Here is an 18,723-nt window from a genome sequence, read left to right as displayed (position 1 = left end):
GGTGGAGTGCTGCAGAGATGGTTGTCCTTCTGGAAGGTTCACAGAGGAACTTTGGAGCTCTGTCAGAGTGACCATCGGGTTCTTGGTCACCTCCCTGACCAAGGCCCTTCTCCCCCGATTGCTCAGTTTGGCCGGGCAGACAGCTTTAGGAAGAGTCTTGGTGGTTCCAAACTTCTTCCATTTAGGAATGATGGAGGCCACTGGGTTCTTGCGGACCTTCAATGCTGCAGCCATTTTTTGGTACCCTTCCCCAGATCTGTGCCTTGACACAATCCTATCACGGAGCTCTACAGACAATTCCTTCGACCTCATGGCTTGGTTTTTGCTCTGACATGCACTGTCAAATTTGGGACCTTATATAGACATATGTGTGCCTATCCAAATCATGTCCAATCAATTGAATTGACCACAGGTGGACAACATCTCAAGATTGATCAATGGAAACAGGATGCACCTGAGCTCTATTTCAAGTCTCATAGCAAAGGTTCTGAACACTAAAACTAAATACTAAAAACCTGTTTTCGCTTTGTCATTATGGGCTATTGTGTGTATATTGATGAGGAAAAAAATGTAAATGTAATCCATTTTAGAATAAGGCTGTAACGTAACAAAATGTGGAAAAAGTGAAGGGGTCTGAATACTTTCCGAATGCACTTCATATGTATCTTTGTATAGGTAATGAGTGAGGCTCCATTACCATTGTTAAGTAATAGAACAACTATCTCCTGTACACACACACACACACACACACACACACACACACACACACACACACACACACACACACACATATAAAAACAAAAATACAATACAAGAAACAAGAAGGTGGAGTTGTAAACTACGAAAGGTAGATAGATTATATTTAGGGCTGTCTGAGCTCTGAACTTTATGATGAATGACTTAACTCTGCTCAGATTTGTATAACATGTTCATGTCTGTGTTTATCCATCTCACTCGCTCTCAATGTCTTTCTGTTTCTGTCTCTCACACATAGGCATCCTGGACAGATTATAGACAAGATGCCTCTTTACACTGCCTGAACTTCCCTCAATCATTTGTTCAGTTACTTCCGATGGGCTGTCAGACAGCACTCAGCGGGCCTGGAGGAAGATGTGGCAACTAACGGAGCTGCCGCCGCTACCGCACACTCACACACACACGCACTCACGCACGCACGCACTCACTCACTCACTCACTCACTCACTCACTCACTCACTCGTCATGCCTCGTTTGAAAAGCATATTGAGTGCATATTCCAGGGCAGGTCTTGGGGAGAGAGAGAGAGAGAGAGAGAGAGAGAGAGGGGAATCCTGGAAAACGTCATTCCAGTCCTGCTGTCTGTCTCTCGACATGTTAGCAGCCCAGCATTAGACAATCACACTCTCATTTCACGACAGCATAGAAACTCTCTCCCCCTTCCCCCATTATCTGTCATTCTCTCTCTCCTGTTTCCTCCTTTACTTTTCTCCTTCTCTGCTCTGCAATCTCCACACCAGTGTTTTAAATAGGTCTTGGATCCTGGACAAAGGACTAGAACATTAGTCATTTAGGCCAGCTCTACTCTGGCCTGATACACCCCTTCATTCCCAGCTCTACTCTGGCCTGATACACCCCTTCATTCCCAGCTCTACTCTGGCCTGATACACCCCTTCATTCCCAGCTCTACTCTGGCCTGATACACCCCTTCATTCCCCAGCTCTACTCTGGCCTGATACACCCCTTCATTCCCCAGCTCTACTCTGGCCTGATACACCCCTTCATTCCCAGCTCTACTCTGGCCTGATACACCCCTTCATTCCCAGCTCTACTCTGGCCTGATACACCCCTTCATTCCCCAGCTCTACTCTGGCCTGATACACCCCTTCATTCCCCAGCTCTACTCTGGCCTGATACACCCCTTCATTCCCCAGCTCTACTCTGGCCTGATACACCCCTTCATTCCCCAGCTCTGCTCTGGCCTGATACACCCCTTCATTCCCCAGCTCTGCTCTGGCCTGATACACCCCTTCATTCCCCAGCTCTGCTCTGGCCTGATACACCCCTTCATTCCCCAGCTCTACTCTGGCCTGATACACCCCTTCATTCCCCAGCTCTACTCTGGCCTGATACACCCCTTCATTCCCAGCTCTGCTCTGGCCTGATACACCCCTTCATTCCCAGCTCTGCTCTGGCCTGATACACCCCTTCATTCCCAGCTCTACTCTGGCCTGATACACCCCTTCATTACCAGCTCTACTCTGGCCTGATACACCCCTTCATTCCCAGCTCTGCTCTGGCCTGATACACCCCTTCATTCCCAACACACAACACAAACAAAATAAAGGGTGAGAGGTCAAATGGAAGTGTAAGAACAATGACTAAAGAGTAGATTTCAGAGAAGAGGAGAGTTTTACTTGAAAATCATGATACAGTATTACAAAAAAGAGAGTGAGAAAAGGAGAGAGAGAGAGGTGGACTGTGGTGTTTTAAAAAAGCCTCGACGTCCCAACTCTCACCTGTCAACCACAACTCTCCTCCTCAGTCCCCTGGGGCTGGGTGCAGACTAAACACATGCAGAGAATTGTGTGTGTGTGTGTGTGTGTGTGTGTGTGTGTGTGTGTGTGTGTGTGTGTGTGTGTGTGTGTGTGTGTGTGTGTGTGTGTGTGTGTGTGTGTGTGTATGCAGGTCAGTGCTGTGAAGCGACCACCACCTTAGGGAAGGTCTGTCTGCATAACAATGAGGAGGGATGAAGAGAGACAGGGATGGAGGGTGAGAGGAAGGAAGAGAGAGAGGGAGGGAAAGAGATAGAGAGGGAGGGAGAGATTGGGCCCTCTGGAACAGGAAGGTGCTAGTGATGACATCACTTTGCCCGGGAGGAGCACTTCCTGTCTGACGTTCTTCATTGAAGACACTCACACACTTGCCAGAATATACCAACACAAAACACAAGTGTGCACAGACACAGACACACAAAACAGCTCAGCCCAAAGCTGCAGTTTACACGATTTCTTACCAATCAGAGCAAAGATAATACCTTTTGATTTAGTGTGTGTGTGTGTGTGTGTGTGTGTGTGTGTGTGTGTGTGTGTGTGTGTGTGTGTGTGTGTGTGTGTGTGTGTGTGTGTGTGTGTGTGTGTGTGTGTGTGTGTGTGTGTGTGTGTGCGTGTGCGTATTGTCTACAGTAGAGTGATTGTTCAGAAGCGAGGTGAGTTGATTTAAGACTTTTCTGGGTGGAGAGAGATGTGCTGAACTCAACTGAGACTGAAACCAGTCAATGAGCACAAATACCAGTGTGTGTGTGTGTTTTAATGAAGCAATGACCAGTATTATAACTGATGAAATTAACAGCTGTACTGCTAACACTGTGGCTGGGTTAGTAGGGGATCTATACCTGGCTCGGGTTTGTGTGTGTGTGCACGCGAGTGTGTGTGTGTGTGTGTGTGTGTGTGTGTGTGTGTGTGTGTGTGTGTGTGTTTGGAGCCACTGTTCTGCTCCAGTGAAGTGGAAGGCCTCACCTCAGCGCTCTGAGACAGCTGCACCCCACAGCCTGCTCATCACTGTGTGTGTGTGTGTGTGTGTGTGTGTGTGTGTGTGTGTGTGTGTGTGTGTTCATCTCTTTAGCCTCATGCATAGGGGCTTACCCCGGTCATCCCAGAATGTTGATTGACTCTAGGTGTCAGCATATTAAGCCTTCACACACATTTAATTCTATAGTGAAACTCTGATCTGATCAGTAGATTAATTAAATTACTGTATGTGCTGTGGTGGGCTGAATTCCACCAACCTGGACTCATGGGTAGATGTAACATAGTAAATGTAAATCCGGGACATTCCAATTAGTATGATGGTTACGTTTCATATGGTATGTATTCATTGTAAAACTTATCGCAAAACTTATATGTTACGAATTCCAATTTGTTTTGGCTAACGCTAGCTAGGCTAGGGATTAGGGTTAGTGGTTAAGGTTAGGGTTAAGGTTAGGATTTAGGTTAAAGGGTTGAGGTTGGGGTTAGCATTAGGGGAATGATTAGCTATAATGCAAAGTAGCTAAAAAGTAGAAAGTAGTTTAACATTTTTAAATTAGCTAAAATTGTCCATGATTTGATTTGAACACTCAACCTTTGGGTTGCAAGACATTCACATTACATGCCTACCCATCCATCACACTACTTAAATTTTTCATTTTGGGCATTAAGTAACCTTCTGTGTTACGTAACCATACAACACGTTACATATCCTACTAATGTTACGTCTAGTCATGATATCAGGCTGGCTGGGCTGTGTTGGGCTGTTGGCCTACAAGGCTGAGGCTCAGGTGTGAGGGTAGCATTGGCTAACATCAAATTAGGACATGGAAAAACACACACCTCCTGGATTAGAAAATAGGTCAGGTGAAAAAAAGAGAGAAGGAGAGATAGAGAAAAAGGAGCGATAGATAGAGTGAGAGAAGGACAGATAGAGAAAAATGAGAGATAGATAGAGTGAGAGAGAAGGAGAGATAGAGAAAAAGGAGAGATGATAGAGTGAGAAAGAAGGAGAGGGAGAGATAGAGAAAAAGGAGAGATGGACAGAGTGAGAAAGAAGGAGAGAGAAAAGGGAGAGATGGATAGAGTGAGAAAGAAGGAGAGAGAGAGAAAAAGGAGAGATGGATAGAGTGAGAGAGAAGGAGAGAGAGAGAAAAAGGAGAGATGGATAGAGTGAGAGAGAAGGAGAGAGAGAAAAAGGAGAGATGGACAGAGTGAGAAAGAAGGAGAGAGAAAAGGGAGAGATGGATAGAGTGAGAAAGAAGGAGAGAGAAAAGGGAGAGATGGATAGAGTGAGAAAGAAGGAGAGAGAAAAGGGAGAGATGGATAGAGTGAGAGAGAAGAAGAGATAGAGAAAAAGGAGAGATGGATAGAGTGAGAGAGAAGAAGAGAGAAAAGGGAGAGATGGATAGAGAGAGAGAAGAAGAGATAGAGAAAAAATTGAGGAGTATCTACTTGCTCATTTTGCAGCACTACATTCTTAGCAGTTGTAGTAGCCTATTCAGCATTTCCACAAACAAGTAAACAAATTACACTGAACACCTTCCTAATATTGAGTTTCGCCTTGAGAATAGCCTCAATTTGTTGGTGCATGGACTCTTTAAGGTGTCAAAAGCGTTGGCCCATGTTGACTCCAGTGCTTTCCACAGTTGTGTCAAGTTGGGCTCCCGAGTAGCGCCGCGGTCTAAGGCACTGCATCTCAGTGCTTGAGGCGTCACTACAGACCCTAGTTTGAATCCAGGCTGTATCACAACTGGCCGTGATTGTGAGTCCCATAGGGCGGCACAGAAATGGCCCATTGTCGCCCGGATTTGGCCGGTGTAGGACATCATTGTAAATATACATTTGTTCTTAACTGACTTGCCTAGTTAAATGAACATTTAAAGTTGGCTGGATAGGACAACGGGTGGTGGACCATTCTTGATACACATGGGAAACTGTTTAGTGTGAAAAACTCAGAAGTGTTGTAGTTCTTGACACAAATCACCAGACCCCGTTCAAAGGAACGCACATATTTTGTCTTGCCCATTCACACTCTGAATGGCACACAGACACAATACATGTCTCAATTCTATCTAGTTTAAAATCCTTCTTTAACCCGTCTCCTCCCCGTCAACTACACTGATTGAAGTGGATTGTAACAAGTGACATCCATAAGTGATTACAGCTTTAACTTGGATTCACTTGGTCAGTTTTTGTCATTGAAAGAGACTCAATTATACAACTTCAACTTCCCCTTGAAACATTATTATGATCACCTGTCTTACGCTGAACAACAGCCTCTCTCTTCTCTTCTATCTCCTCACTCTTCTCTCTCTCCTCTCTTCTCTTTTCTCTTCTATCTCCTCACTCTTCTCTCTTTCTCTCTCCTCTCTCCACTTTTTCTCTCTCCTATCTCCTCACTCTTCTCTCTCTCCTCTCTTCTCTTCTATCTCCTCACTCTTCTCTCTCCTCTCTTCTCTCTCTCATCTCTCTCCTCTCTTCTCTCTCTTTCTCTCTCCTCTCTTCTCTTTTCTCTTCTATCTTCTATCTCCTCACTCTTCTCTCTTTCTCTCTCCTCTCTTCTCTTCTATCTCCTCACTCTTCTCTCTCCACTTTTTCTCTCTCCTATCTCCTCACTCTTATCTCTCTCATCTCTCTCCTCTCTTCTCTCCTCACTCCTCTCTCTCCTCTTTCTCTCTTCTCTCTCATCTCTCTCCTCTTTCTCTCTCCTCTCTTCTCTCTCTCATCTCTTTCTCTCTCCTCTTTCTCTCTCCTCTCTCCTCTCTTCTCTCTCTCATCTCTCCTCTCTTCTCTCTCATCTCTCTCCTCTCCTCTCTCTTTCTCTCTCCTCTCTTCTCCCTCTCATCTCTTCTCTCTCATCTCTCTCCTCTTTTGCTCTCCTCTCTTCTCTCTCTCATCTCTCCTCTCTTCTCTCTCATCTCTCTCCTCTCTTCTCTCTCCTCTCTCTTTCTCTCTCCTCTCTTCTCTCTCTCATCTCTCCTCTCTTTCTCTCTCTTTCTCTCTCCTCTCTCTCTCTCATCTCTCTCCTCTTTCTCCTCTCCTCTCTTCTCTCTCTCTCTCCTCTCTTCTCTCTCATCTCTCTCCTCTCTTCTCTCTCTCTCTCTCTCCTCACACTCTCTCTCTTTCTCTCTCCTCTTTCTCTTCTATCTCCTCTCTTTTCTCTCCCTCTCTTCTCTCTCTCTATCTCTCCTCTCTCTTATCTCTCTCATCTCTCTCCTCTCTTCTCTTCTATCTCCTCTCTTCTCTCTCCTCTCTCTCCTCTCTTTCTCTCTCTTCTCTCTCTCTCTCTCCTCTCTCTCTCCTCTCTTCTCTCTCTCATCTCTTTCTCTCTCTCTTTCTCTCTCCTCTCTCTCTCTTTTCTCTCCTCTCTTCTCTCTCTCATCTCTCCTCTCTTCTCTCTCATCTCTCTCTCTCTCTTCTCTCTCTCTCTCTCTCTCTCTCCTCTCTCTCTCTCTCTCTCCCCTCTCTCTCTCTCTCTCTCTTCTCTCTCCTCTCTTCTCTCTCTCTCTCTCTCTCTCTCTCTCTCCTCTCTTCTCTCTCTCATCTCTTCTCTCTCTCTCTCTCTCTCTCTCTCTCTCTCTCTCATCTCTTCTCTCTCTCTCCTCTCTCTCTCCTCTCTTCTCTCTCTCTTCTCTCTCTCTCTCTCTCTCTCCTCTCTTTCTCTCTCTCTCTCTCCTCTCTTCTCTCTCTCTTTTCTCTCTCTCCTCTCTTCTCTCTCCTCTCTTCTCTCTCATCCTCTGGAGTTATTTAGTTATTTAAATTTCTACTAAGTAGAAAGAGTTGGTCAGCTATCAGCTGTTTCAAATTAAATCAAGTTGTATTTGTCACATGCTGAATACAACAGGTGTAGACTTTACCATGAATTGCTTACTTATAAGCCCTTTCCCAGAGATGCAGTCAAAAAGTTTTTTTAAAATTGCTAAATAAAAAAAGGAAATAGTAACAATAAAATAACAATCATTCACAATAACAATGAATAACTATAAATAATAATAATTCCCAGATTTACAGGATAATGAGCCAGACACACACGCACACCCACACACACGCACACGCACACGCTAGCGCATGCGCACGCACACACACACACACACACACACACACATACATACACACACACTGCTGGAAGAGTAATGGGAGTGATTGTCTAATTAGTGTGGTCTCGTTAAGAGTCATTTTTGAGAAACAGGTCACTGCAGCAAAACCACAGGAAGGAGGACATTAAGCAAAGTCAACTAATGAGGGAGTTACTCTATAGGATTGTTAGGAAGACTGATACATGTACTGTATGGGATTGTTAGGAGGGCTGATACAGGTACTGTATGGGATTGTTAGGAGGACTGATACAGGTACTGTATGGGATTGTTAGGAGGACTGATACAGGTACTGTATGGGATTGTTAGGAGGACTGATACAGGTACTGTATGGGATTGTTAGGAGGACTGATACAGGTACTGTATGGGATTGTTAGGAGGACTGATACAGGTACTGTATGGGATTGTTAGGAGGACTGATACAGGTACTGTATGGTATTGTTAGGAAGACTGATACAGGTACTCTATGGGATTGTTAGGAGGGCTGATACAGGTACTGTATGGGATTGTTAGGAGGACTGATACAGGTACTGTATGGGATTGTTAGGAGGACTGATACAGGTACTGTATGGGATTGTTAGGAAGACTGATACAGGTACTGTATGGGATTGTTAGGAGGACTGATACAGGTACTGTATGGGATTGTTAGGAAGACTGATACAGGTACTGTATGGGATTGTTAGGAGGGCTGATACAGGTACTCTATGGGATTGTTAGGAGGGCTGATACAGGTACTGTATGGGTTGTTAGGAAGACTGATACAGGTACTGTATGGGATTGTTAGGAGGGCTGATACAGGTACTGTATGGGATTGTTAGGAGGACTGATACAGGTACTGTATGGGATTGTTAGGAGGGCTGATACAGGTACTGTATGGGATTGTTAGGAGGCTGATACAGGTACTGTATGGGATTGTTAGGAGGACTGATACAGGTACTGTATGGGATTGTTAGGAGGACTGATACAGGTACTGTATGGGATTGTTAGGAGGACTGATACAGGTACTGTATGGGATTGTTAGGAGGGCTGATACAGGTACTCTATGGGATTGTTAGGAGGGCTGATACAGGTACTGTATGGGTTGTTAGGAAGACTGATACAGGTACTGTATGGGATTGTTAGGAGGACTGATACAGGTACTGTATGGGATTGTTAGGAGGGCTGATACAGGTACTGTATGGGATTGTTAGGAGGGCTGATACAGGTACTGTATGGGATTGTTAGGAGGACTGATACAGGTACTGTATGGGATTGTTAGGAGGCTGATACAGGTACTGTATGGGATTGTTAGGAGGGCTGATACAGGTACTGTATGGGATTGTTAGGAGGACTGATACAGGTACTGTATGGGATTGTTAGGAGGGCTGATACAGGTACTGTATGGGATTGTTAGGAGGACTGATACAGGTACTGTATGGGATTGTTAGGAGGACTGATACAGGTACTGTATGGGATTGTTAGGAGGGCTGATACAGGTACTGTATGGGATTGTTAGGAGGACTGATACAGGTACTGTATGGGATTGTTAGGAGGACTGATACAGGTACTGTATGGGATTGTTAGGAAGACTGATACAGGTACTGTATGGGATTGTTAGGAGGACTGATACAGGTACTGTATGGGATTGTTAGGAGGACTGATACAGGTACTGTATGGGATTGTTAGGAGGGCTGATACAGGTACTGTATGGGATTGTTAGGAGGGCTGATACAGGTACTGTATGGGATTGTTAGGAGGACTGATACAGGTACTGTATGGGATTGTTAGGAGGACTGATACAGGTACTCTATGGGATTGTTAGGAGGACTGATACAGGTACTGTATGGGATTGTTAGGAGGGCTGATACAGGTACTCTATGGGATTGTTAGGAAGACTGATACAGGTACTGTATGGGATTGTTAGGAGGGCTGATACAGGTACTGTATGGGATTGTTAGGAGGGCTGATACAGGTACTGTATGCGATTGTTAGGAGGACTGATACAGGTACTGTATGGGATTGTTAGGAGGACTGATACAGGTACTGTATGGGATTGTTAGGAGGGCTGATACAGGTACTGTATGGGATTGTTAGGAGGACTGATACAGGTACTGTATGGGATTGTTAGGAGGGCTGATACAGGTACTGTATGGGTTGTTAGGAGGGCTGATACAGGTACTGTATGGGTTGTTAGGAGGGCTGATACAGGTACTGTATGAGGTTCAGGTTGTTTCACTGAGACAACTCAACATAACAACCAAGACTTGACAGAAGCAACCCTGAGCTGCTCAATGCTCATCACACACCCACACACTCTCACACCCTGGCATACCTTCCTCCTCTGTACACATCGCTGCACAGTGTTATACACAAGTACATCACCATGACAACTGGGACAGGTGAGAGGGGGAGCCTGCTTACCTGTCAATGATGACGGGGTCAGAGGGTGTCTCATTTCTGTTGCCACAACTTTTCTTATCACAACACCGACTGAGAGGGAGAGAGAGAAAGAGGGAGAGCGAGAGAGACAGTGAGAGAGAGATAGGAAGAGAGAGGTGAAAGAGAGATGGAGAGAAATAATCACAGACCGAGATAGAGAGCGAGAGTGAGAGAGAGAGGAGAGAGATAAGAAGAGGGGTGAGAGAGTGAAAGAGAGGGAGAGGGGAGAGAGAGTGAGAGAGAGTGAGACGAATAACATTGGACACTTTATGGAACACAAAGCCTTCACTATCTCATCCCGGAAAATCCAAGTCCCAAGGTCATCTGCCTTTGGTCTAAACACCAGGAACCTGGACTTCACCAAAGAAATCAGAAATACAGACATTGTCATCCTACAAGAAAAATGGTACAGAGGAGATGGACCCACTGGTTGCCCCCTAGGTCACAGAGAGCTGGGAAGGGACTCGGGGGGGCATGCTAATTTGGTATAGAGCAGTCCTAATTCACTCTATTAAATTAATCAAAACAGGAACATTTTATATTTGGCTATAAATTACAAAGGAAATTATCTTAACAGAGAAAAATGTCCTCCTGTGTGCTATTTATATCCCTCCACTAGAATCCCCATACTTTAATGAAGACAGCTTCTGCATCCTGGAGGGGGAAATCAATCATTTCCAGGCCCAGGGACATGCACTAGTCTGTGGTGACCTAAATGCCAGAACTGGACAAGAACCTGATACCCTTAGCACACAGGGAGACAAACACCTACCTGGAGGTGACAGCATTCCCTCCCCCATATGCCCCCCTGAGCACAACTATGACAACATAAACAACAAAAACATGTCACAACTCCTGCAGGTCTGTCGCACGCTGGGTATGTACATAGTCAATGGTAGGCTTCGAGGGGACTCCTATGGTAGTGACACCTATAGCTCATCTCTTGGCAGTAGTACTGTAGACTACCTTATCACTGACCTATATAGACTTTCTTCTTCTCTATGGTGCTATTGACTGTACGCTTGTTTATTCCATGTGTAACTCTGTGTTGTTGTTTGTGTCGAACTGCTTTGCTTTATCTTGGCCAGGTGGCAGTTGTAAATGAGAACATGTTCTCAAATAGCTTACCTGGTTAAATAAAGGTGAAATAAAAATAAATTAAATATTAAAAACTACTATCTTTTTGGCCCTATAACATAGAACAAATTGCAAAAACATAGACATGATCAAATAAAAATCTTAGAATCAACTATTAAAGCCCACCAGAACCCTGTGGATTATCCAACTAGATTGAATGAAGTACAGAACTAAATACAAACCCTTCAACACAAAAATACCTGTGGTGTTGATGGTATCCTCAATGAAATTACTTAAACTCTTTAACATCATCCTCAGCTCTGGCATCTTCCCCAATATTTGGAACTAAGGACTGATCACCCCAATCCACAAAAGTGGAGACAAATTTGACACCAATAACTACTGTGGGACAGGCGTCAACTGCAACCTGGAAAAATCCTCTGCATTGTTATTAACAGCAGACTCATACATTTCCTCAATGAAAACAACGTACTGAGCAAATGCCAAATTGACTTTTTACCAAAATACCGTATAACAGACCACGTATTCACCCTGCACACCATAATTGACAAACAAATCAACCAAAACAAGGCAAAGTCTTCTCATGCTTTGTTGATTTCAAAAAAGCTTTGAACTCAATTCGGCATGAGGGTTTGCTATACAAATTGATAGAAAGTGGTGTTGGTGGGAAAACATACTACACAAAAAAAATTAATTAACACAAACAGTTAAAATTGGCAAAAACACACACATTTCTTCCCACAGGGCCATGGGGTGAGACAGGGATGCAGCTTAATCCCCACCATCTTCAATATATAGATCAATGAATTGGCGAGGGCACTAGAACAGCCTGCAGCACCCGGCCTCACCCTAGTAAAATCTGAAGTCAAATGTCTACTGTTTGTTGATGATTTGGTGCTTCTGTCACCAACCAAGGAGGGCCTACAGCAGCACCTAGATCTTCTGCACAGATTCTGTCAGACCTGGGCCCTGACAGTAAATCTCAGTAAGACTAAAACAATGGTGTTCCAAAAAAGGTCCAGTCGCCAGGACAACAAATACAAATTCCATCTAGACACCGTTGCCCTAGAGCACACAAAAAACTACACAGATCTCGGCCTAAACAACAGCACCACAGGTAACTTCCACAAAGCTGTGAACGAGCTGAGAGACAAGGCAAGAAGGGCATTCTATGCCATCAAAAGGAACCTAAAATTCGACATACCAATTAGGATCTGGCTAAAAATACTTGAATCAGTCATAGAGCCCATTGCCATTTATGGTTGTGAGGTCTGGGGTCCGCTCACCAACCAAGAATTCACAAAATGGGACAAACACCAAATTGTGAGTCTGCAAGCAGATTTCTGCAAAAATATCATCCGTGTACAACTTAGAACACCAAATAATGCATGCAGAGCAGAATTAGGCTGATACCCACTAATTATCAAAATATAGAAAAGAGCTGTTAAATTCTACAACCACCTGAAAGGAAGCGATTCCGAAACCTTCCTTAACAAAGCCATCACCTACAGAGAGATGAACCTGGAGAAGAGTCCCCTAAGCAAGCTGGTCCTGGGGCTCTGTTCCAAACACAAACACACCCCACAGAGCCCCAGGACAGCAACACAATTAGACCCAATCAAATCATGAGAAAACAAAAAGATAATTACTTGGCACATTGGAAAGAGTTAACAAATAACAGTGCAAACAAGAATTTGGCCATAAACAGAGACTACACAGTGGCAGAATACCTGACCACTGTGACTGACCCAAACTTAATGAAAGCTTTGACTATGTACAGACTCAGTGAGCATAGCCTTGCTATTGAGAAAGGCTGCCGTAGGCAGACATGGCTCTCAAGAGAAGACAGGCTATGTGCACACTGCCCACAAAATGAGGTGGAAACTGAGCTGCACTTCCTAACCTCCTGTCCAATGTCTGACCATATTAGATACACATATTTCCCACAGATTACACAGAGCCACAAAGAATTTGAAAACTAACCCAATTTTGATAAACTCCCATATCTACTGGGTGAAATACCACAGTGTGCCATCACAGCAGCAAGATTTGTGACCTGTTGCCACAAGAAAAGGGCAACCAGTGAAGAACAAACACCATTGTAATACAACCCATATGTATGCTTATTTATTTCCCTTGTGTACCCTTAACCATTTGTACATTGTTACAACACTGTATATATACCTGATATGACATTTGTAATGTCTTTATTGTTACACATACTTCTGTATGTGTAATGTTTACTGTTAATTTGTAATGTTTATTTCACTTTTGTATATTATCTACATGTTAACACGTTTCCCATGCAAATTAAGCCCCTTGAATTGAATTGAATTTAATTGAAAGAGTGAGACACAGGAAGAGGGGGGAGAGATTGAGCGGCAGAGAGTGAGGCACAGGGAGAGGGGGAGAGATTGAGAGGCAGAGAGTGAGACACAGGGAGAGGGGGAGAGATTGAGAGGCAGAGAGTGAGACACAGGGAGAGGGGGAGAGATTGAGAGGCAGAGAGTGAGACACAGGGAGAGGGGGAGAGATTGAGAGGCAGAGAGTGAGACACAGGGAGAGGGGGAGAGATTGAGCGGCAGAGAGTGAGACACAGGAAGGGGGAGAGATTGAGCGGCAGAGAGTGAGACACAGATTGAGCGGCAGAGAGTGAGACACAGGGAGAGGGGGAGAGATTGAGAGGCAGAGAGTGAGACACAGGGAGAGGGGTGAGAGATTGAGAGGCAGAGAGAGAGACACAGGAGAGGGGTGAGAGATTGAGCGGCAGAGAGTGAGACACAGGGAGAGGGTGAGAGATTGAGAGGCAGAGAGAGACACAGGGAGGGGGAGAGATTGAGCGGCAGAGAGTGAGACACAGGGAGGGGGAGAGATTGAGAGGCAGAGAGTGAGACACAGGGAGAGGGGGAGAGATTGAGAGGCAGAGAGTGAGACACAGGGAGAGGGGGAGAGATTGAGAGGCAGAGAGTGAGACACAGGGAGAGGGGGGAGAGATTGAGAGGCAGAGAGTGAGACACAGGGAGAGGGGGAGAGATTGAGAGGCAGAGAGTGAGACACAGGGAGAGGGGGAGAGATTGAGAGGCAGAGAGTGAGACACAGGGAGAGGGGTGAGAGATTGAGAGGCAGAGAGTGAGACACAGGGAGAGGGGGAGAGATTGAGAGGCAGAGAGTGAGACACAGGGAGAGGGGGAGAGATTGAGAGGCAGAGAGTGAGACACAGGGAGAGGGGTGAGAGATTGAGAGGCAGAGAGTGAGACACAGGGAGAGGGGGAGAGATTGAGAGGCAGAGAGAGAGACACAGGGAGAGGGGGAGAGATTGAGGCAGAGAGTGAGACACAGGGAGAGGGGGAGAGATTGAGAGGCAGAGAGTGAGACACAGGGAGAGGGGGAGAGATTGAGAGGCAGAGAGTGAGACACAGGGAGAGGGGGAGAGATTGAGAGACAGAGAGTGAGACACAGGGAGAGGGGGAGAGATTGAGGCAGAGAGTGAGACACAGGGAGAGGGGTGAGAGATTGAGAGGCAGAGAGTGAGACACAGGAGAGGGGGAGAGATTGAGCGGCAGAGAGTGAGACACAGGAAGAGGGGGGGGAGAGATTGAGAGGCAGAGAGTGAGACACAGGAGAGGGGGAGAGATTGAGAGGCAGAGAGTGAGACACAGGGAGAGGGGGAGAGATTGAGAGGCAGAGAGTGAGACACAGGAAGAGGGGGGGAGATTGAGAGGCAGAGAGTGAGACACAGGGAGAGGGGGAGAGATTGAGAGGCAGAGAGTGAGACACAGGAAGAGGGGGAGAGATTGAGAGGCAGAGAGTGAGACACAGGGAGAGGGGGAGAGATTGAGCGGCAGAGAGTGAGACACAGGGAGAGGGGGGAGAGATTGAGCGGCAGAGAGTGAGACACAGGGAGAGGGGGAGAGATTGAGAGCAGAGAGTGAGACACAGGGAGAGGGGTGAGAGATTGAGAGGCAGAGAGTGAGACACAGGGAGAGGGGGAGAGATTGAGAGGCAGAGAGTGAGACACAGGGAGAGGGGTGAGAGATTGAGAGGCAGAGAGAGAGACACAGGGAGAGGGGGGAGAGATTGAGCGGCAGAGAGTGAGACACAGGGAGAGGGGTGAGAGATTGAGAGGCAGAGAGAGAGACACAGGGAGAGGGGGAGAGATTGAGCGGCAGAGAGTGAGACACAGGGAGAGGGGTGAGAGATTGAGAGGCAGAGAGTGAGACACAGGGAGAGGGGGAGAGATTGAGCGGCAGAGAGTGAGACACAGGGAGAGGGGGAGAGATTGAGAGACAGAGAGTGAGACACAGGGAGAGGGGGAGAGATTGAGCGGCAGAGAGTGAGACACAGGGAGAGGGGGAGAGATTGAGAGGCAGAGAGTGAGACACAGGAAGAGGGGTGAGAGATTGAGCGGCAGAGAGTGAGACACAGGGAGAGGGGTGAGAGATTGAGCGGCAGAGAGTGAGACACAGGGAGAGGGGTGAGAGATTGAGAGGCAGAGAGAGAGACACAGGGAGAGGGGAGAGATTGAGAGGCAGAGAGAGACACAGGGAGAGGGGGAGAGATTGAGCGGCAGAGAGTGAGACACAGGGAGAGGGGGAGAGATTGAGAGGCAGAGAGTGAGACACAGGGAGAGGGGGAGAGATTGAGAGGCAGAGAGTGAGACACAGGGAGAGGGGGAGAGATTGAGAGGCAGAGAGTGAGACACAGGGAGAGGGGGAGAGATTGAGAGGCAGAGAGTGAGACACAGGGAGAGGGGGAGAGATTGAGAGGCAGAGAGTGAGACACAGGGGGGAGAGATTGAGCGGCAGAGAGTGAGACACAGGGAGAGGGGGAGAGATTGAGAGGCAGAGAGTGAGACACAGGGAGAGGGGTGAGAGATTGAGAGGCAGAGAGTGAGACACAGGGAGAGGGGGAGAGATTGAGAGGCAGAGAGTGAGACACAGGGAGAGGGGTGAGAGATTGAGAGGCAGAGAGAGAGACACAGGGAGAGGGGTGAGAGATTGAGCGGCAGAGAGTGAGACACAGGGAGAGGGGTGAGAGATTGAGAGGCAGAGAGTGAGACACAGGGAGAGAGGGGGGAGAGATTGAGCGGCAGAGAGTGAGACACAGGGAGAGGGGGAGAGATTGAGAGACAGAGAGTGAGACACAGGGAGAGGGGGAGAGATTGAGCGGCAGAGAGTGAGACACAGGGAGGGGGGAGAGATTGAGAGGCAGAGAGTGAGACACAGGAGAGGGGGAGAGATTGAGCGGCAGAGAGTGAGACACAGGGAGAGGGGGAGAGATTGAGAGGCAGAGAGTGAGACACAGGAAGAGGGGTGAGAGATTGAGCGGCAGAGAGTGAGACACAGGGAGAGGGGTGAGAGATTGAGAGGCAGAGAGAGAGACACAGGGAGAGGGGGAGAGATTGAGCGGCAGAGAGTGAGACACAGGGAGAGGGGTGAGAGATTGAGAGGCAGAGAGTGAGACACAGGGAGGGGGAGAGATTGGGGCAGAGATGAGACACAGGGAGAGGGGGAGAGATTGAGACAGAGAGTGAGACACAGGGAGAGGGGGAGAGATTGAGCGGCAGAGAGTGAGACACAGGGAGAGGGGTGAGAGATTGAGAGGCAGAGAGTGAGACACAGGAAGAGGGGTGAGAGATTGAGCGGCAGAGAGTGAGACACAGGAAGAGGGGGAGAGATTGAGAGGCAGAGAGTGAGACACAGGAAGAGGGGGAGAGATTGAGAGGCAGAGAGTGAGACACAGGGAGAGGGGGAGAGATTGAGAGGCAGAGAGTGAGACACAGGAAGAGGGGGAGAGATTGAGAGGCAGAGAGTGAGACACAGGAGAGGGGTGAGAGATTGAGAGGCAGAGAGTGAGACACAGGAAGAGGGGTGAGAGATTGAGAGGCAGAGAGTGAGACACAGGGAGAGGGGTGAGAGATTGAGAGGCAGAGAGTGAGACACAGGGAGAGGGGTGAGAGATTGAGAGGCAGAGAGAGAGACACAGGGAGAGGGGGGAGAGATTGAGAGGCAGAGAGTGAGACACAGGGAGAGGGGGGAGAGATTGAGCGGCAGAGAGTGAGACACAGGGAGAGGGGAGAGAGATTGAGAGGCAGAGAGTGAGACACAGGGAGAGGGGGAGAGATTGAGAGGCAGAGAGTGAGACACAGGGAGAGGGGGAGAGATTGAGAGGCAGAGAGTGAGACACAGGAAGAGGGGGAGAGATTGAGAGACAGAGAGTGAGACACAGGGAGAGGGGGAGAGATTGAGCGGCAGAGAGTGAGACACAGGGAGAGGGGTGAGAGATTGAGCGGCAGAGAGAGACACAGGGAGAGAGATTGAGAGGCAGAGAGTGAGACACAGGAGAGGGGTGAGAGATTGAGAGGCAGAGAGTGAGACACAGGGAGAGGGGGAGAGATTGAGAGGCAGAGAGTGAGACACAGGGAGAGGGGTGAGAGATTGAGAGGCAGAGAGTGAGACACAGGGAGAGGGGTGAGAGATTGAGCGGCAGAGAGTGAGACACAGGGAGAGGGGTGAGAGATTGAGAGGCAGAGAGAGAGACACAGGGAGAGGGGGAGAGATTGAGCGGCAGAGAGTGAGACACAGGGAGAGGGGTGAGAGATTGAGAGGCAGAGAGTGAGACACAGGGAGAGGGGGAGAGATTGAGCGGCAGAGAGTGAGACACAGGGAGAGGGGGAGAGATTGAGAGACAGAGAGTGAGACACAGGGAGAGGGGGAGAGATTGAGCGGCAGAGAGTGAGACACAGGGAGAGGGGTGAGAGATTGAGAGGCAGAGAGTGAGACACAGGAAGAGGGGTGAGAGATTGAGCGGCAGAGAGTGAGACACAGGGAGAGGGGGAGAGATTGAGAGGCAGAGAGTGAGACACAGGAAGAGGGGTGAGAGATTGAGCGGCAGAGAGTGAGACACAGGGAGAGGGGTGAGAGATTGAGAGGCAGAGAGAGAGACACAGGGAGAGGGGGAGAGATTGAGCGGCAGAGAGTGAGACACAGGGAGAGGGGTGAGAGATTGAGAGGCAGAGAGTGAGACACAGGGAGAGGGGGAGAGATTGAGCGGCAGAGAGTGAGACACAGGAGAGGGGGAGAGATTGAGACAGAGAGTGAGACACAGGAGAGGGGGAGAGATTGAGCGGCAGAGAGTGAGACACAGGGAGGGGTGAGAGATTGAGAGGCACAGTGAGACACAGGAAGAGGGGTGAGAGATTGAGAGGCAGAGAGTGAGACACAGGAGAGGGGGAGAGATTGAGAGGCAGAGAGTGAGACACAGGAAGAGGGGGAGAGATTGAGAGGCAGAGAGTGAGACACAGGGAGAGGGGAGAGATTGAGAGGCAGAGAGTGAGACACAGGAAGAGGGGGAGAGATTGAGAGACAGAGAGTGAGACACAGGGAGAGGGGGAGAGATTGAGCACAGAGAGTGAGACACAGGGAGAGGGGTGAGAGATTGAGCGGCAGAGAGTGAGACACAGGAGAGGGGGAGAGATTGAGCGGCAGAGAGTGAGACACAGGGAGAGGGGGAGAGATTGAGCGGCAGAGAGTGAGACACAGGAAGAGGGGTGAGAGATTGAGCGGCAGAGAGTGAGACACAGGGAGAGGGGGAGAGATTGAGCGGCA

The 18,723-nt window shown here is 47.9% G+C and overlaps 1 protein-coding gene across 2 annotated transcripts in view; it reads right to left on the bottom strand.

The window, feature by feature from the left end:
• LOC112235250 (transcription factor COE1-A-like) overlaps window positions 1-18,723 on the bottom strand; it is a 103,815-nt gene that overhangs the window by 74,798 nt on the left and 10,294 nt on the right. For both annotated transcript variants that reach the window (XM_042303329.1, XM_042303330.1), the window contains exon 6: window positions 10,001-10,069. In XM_042303329.1, the coding sequence (XP_042159263.1) occupies window positions 10,001-10,069 (69 nt within the window). The remainder of the gene's footprint in view (window positions 1-10,000; window positions 10,070-18,723) is intronic.

Source organism: Oncorhynchus tshawytscha, linkage group LG21 (assembly GCF_018296145.1).
Source record: "Oncorhynchus tshawytscha isolate Ot180627B linkage group LG21, Otsh_v2.0, whole genome shotgun sequence".
Classification (NCBI taxonomy): domain Eukaryota; kingdom Metazoa; phylum Chordata; class Actinopteri; order Salmoniformes; family Salmonidae; genus Oncorhynchus; species Oncorhynchus tshawytscha.
Note: the sequence above shows the minus strand (reverse complement) of the source record. Positions and strands in the feature narration are given on the sequence as shown.